Source organism: Parus major, chromosome 23 (assembly GCF_001522545.3).
Source record: "Parus major isolate Abel chromosome 23, Parus_major1.1, whole genome shotgun sequence".
Lineage (NCBI taxonomy): Eukaryota > Metazoa > Chordata > Aves > Passeriformes > Paridae > Parus > Parus major.
The window spans coordinates 327,854-330,080 of NC_031791.1; the positions used below are offsets into that span (position 1 = coordinate 327,854).

At 60.0% G+C, this 2,227-nt stretch overlaps 1 protein-coding gene across 2 annotated transcripts in view; it reads left to right on the forward strand.

Moving 5' to 3' along the window:
• Positions 1-2,227, forward strand: part of ARID1A (AT-rich interaction domain 1A) — a 33,527-nt gene that overhangs the window by 24,297 nt on the left and 7,003 nt on the right. For both annotated transcript variants that reach the window (XM_033519624.1, XM_033519623.1), the window contains exons 12-14: positions 997-1,129; positions 1,410-1,582; positions 1,718-1,868. In XM_033519624.1, the coding sequence (XP_033375515.1) occupies positions 997-1,129; positions 1,410-1,582; positions 1,718-1,868 (457 nt within the window). The remainder of the gene's footprint in view (positions 1-996; positions 1,130-1,409; positions 1,583-1,717; positions 1,869-2,227) is intronic.

Consider the following 2,227-nt stretch of genomic DNA (forward strand, 5'->3'; position numbering starts at 1 on the left):
CTGTTCCTGCCGTGCCAGCAGTGCCAGAGCAGAATTCCTGGGGGAAGCAGCGGGGCTGGGCTGCCAGGGCCGGGCTGTGAATGAAAGTCCCAGGAGCTCCCAGAGCTGCCCAGGCCAGGAGGGAGAGCAGAGCAGAGCACAGGGTGCCAGGAAGGTGGGGTGTAAACAAACATGGCCTGGACGTGACCTCGGAGGATTTTAATGAATAGCTGAAATGACTCATCAAGCAGCAGGACTGGAGCTGAGGGATATCGGGTGCTGGGGACGGAACTAATGGAAACATTAATTAAGAGTTCAGCTCCTGCCAGCTGCGAGGAGCGGCTGAACCTGAGCTGGGGCTGTCACAGCGATCCCGGGCTGGGGGAGAGCTGCTGCAGCTCCAGCACAGCTGGATCACACACGGGGTTTGCTCAAAGCTCAGTGGAGCAGAAAGCTCCGAGGCTGGGACTTGCAGGGAACCTGCTGGACGGGTTCTGTCTTCCAGTGAAAGATCCGGCATCTCTGGCATTCCCTGTTCCAGGAATCCTTGGGAGTGGTGCTTCACTGGTGAACTGGCTGCTCTGGAAGGGCAGAGCAGGCAGAGGAGCCTCGTTCAGAGTTACTTGGTGGCTTCAGCCGAGGTTTCCATCACTGGGGAGACTCCCAGGACAAGGTTCAAGCGCCCTGGGGGGATGTGACACCAGGATTGTCACTTGGCAGGAAGCCACAAATCCCTGCCACGTGGTGCCACAGAGCTTCAGCCTCTGACAGGATAACTTGGGGAGCACCACATGGGGCCACGGTGTGGAGAAGATGAGCAACCTCTCATCCTCAGCTTCTTCTGGGGGAGCCTGGCCCAGCCTGTCCTTGAGCTCTTGAGCTCCTCATGCTTTTCTGGCCATATTTCATCTGTCTCTTTCTCAAAGCACTCTCTGTTCTCGAGGCTGATGTTCTGGCAGGTTCAGGGTTGCATCCATGGGGTGCAAAGCTGCTCACCCCACATTGCTCCTCTTGCAGCGGGTTCAGGCTCCATGCAGGGCCCCCAGACACCTCAGTCCACCAGCAGCTCCATGGCAGAGGGAGGAGACCTGAAGCCACCAACTCCAGCATCGACGCCACACAGTCAGATGCCCCCTTTGCCAGGCATCAGGTATGGATGGAACCCCTGCTGGGGTGGGGTCACCTCTGGGTCATTGCTGCAGATGTTGGGGCCTTGGGGACCTGTTTTGGTGGGACTTCATCGCTTTCCTCCTCCCTTCATGGCTGACAGCATCACTGTGTGTGAATATTCTTTAATGTCGGGCTGGGTCTGAGGACAGAGCTGTGGAAGGGCAGTTTCTCTTGACTGTGGCCCTTGGAGGGGATGGCAGCACCCGAGAGGGAGCTGAGGACCTCTGCAATGTGGTTTTTGCGGGGATTTTTTGGAACAGGAGTAACTCCGTGGGCCTTCAGGACGCCTTTGCAGACGGCAGTGATCCCACGTTCCAGAAACGGAACTCCATGACTCCAAATCCAGGGTACCAGCCCAGCATGAATACCTCTGACATGATGGGTCGCATGTCTTACGAGCCAAATAAAGATCCTTACAGCAGTATGAGGAAAGGTGAGGGATCATCCTCTCCTGGAGCCCTCAGCCCTGCCTGGCTGAGTGCTGGAACGTGCTGCAGCCCACCCCGAGCCTCAGCGGCCTCTTGCCAAGGCAGAGGGGCTGTGTTGAGTGGTTCTCTGTCTGTTGCAGCTCCAGGAAGCGATCCCTTCATGTCCTCAGGGCAGGGCCCCAACAGTGGCATGGGTGACCCTTACAACCGCGCCGCCGGCCCCGGCATGGGCAACATGGCCATGGGGCAGCGGCAGCACTACTCCTACGGAGCGCCCTACGACCGAGTCAGGTGGGTGCTGCCCTGGGCTGGCCACCTGTGCTGGGCCTGTGCTGGTCACCTGTGCTGGTCACCCTCTGCTGGGTCTGTGCTGGTCCCCCTGTGCTGGTCACCTGTGCTGGTCCCCCTGGGCTGGCCACCTGTGCTGGGCCTGTGCTGGTCCCCCTGTGCTGGTCCCCCTGTGCTGGTCACCTGTGCTGGCCACCTGTGCTGGTCACCTGTGCTGGTCCCCCTGTGCTGGTCCCCCTGTGCTGGCCACCTGTGCTGGGCCTGTGCTGGGTCTGTGCTGGTCACCCTGTGCTGGCCACCTGTGCTGGTCCCCCTGTGCTGGGCCTGTGCTGGTCACCCTGTGCTGGTCACCTGTGCTGGTC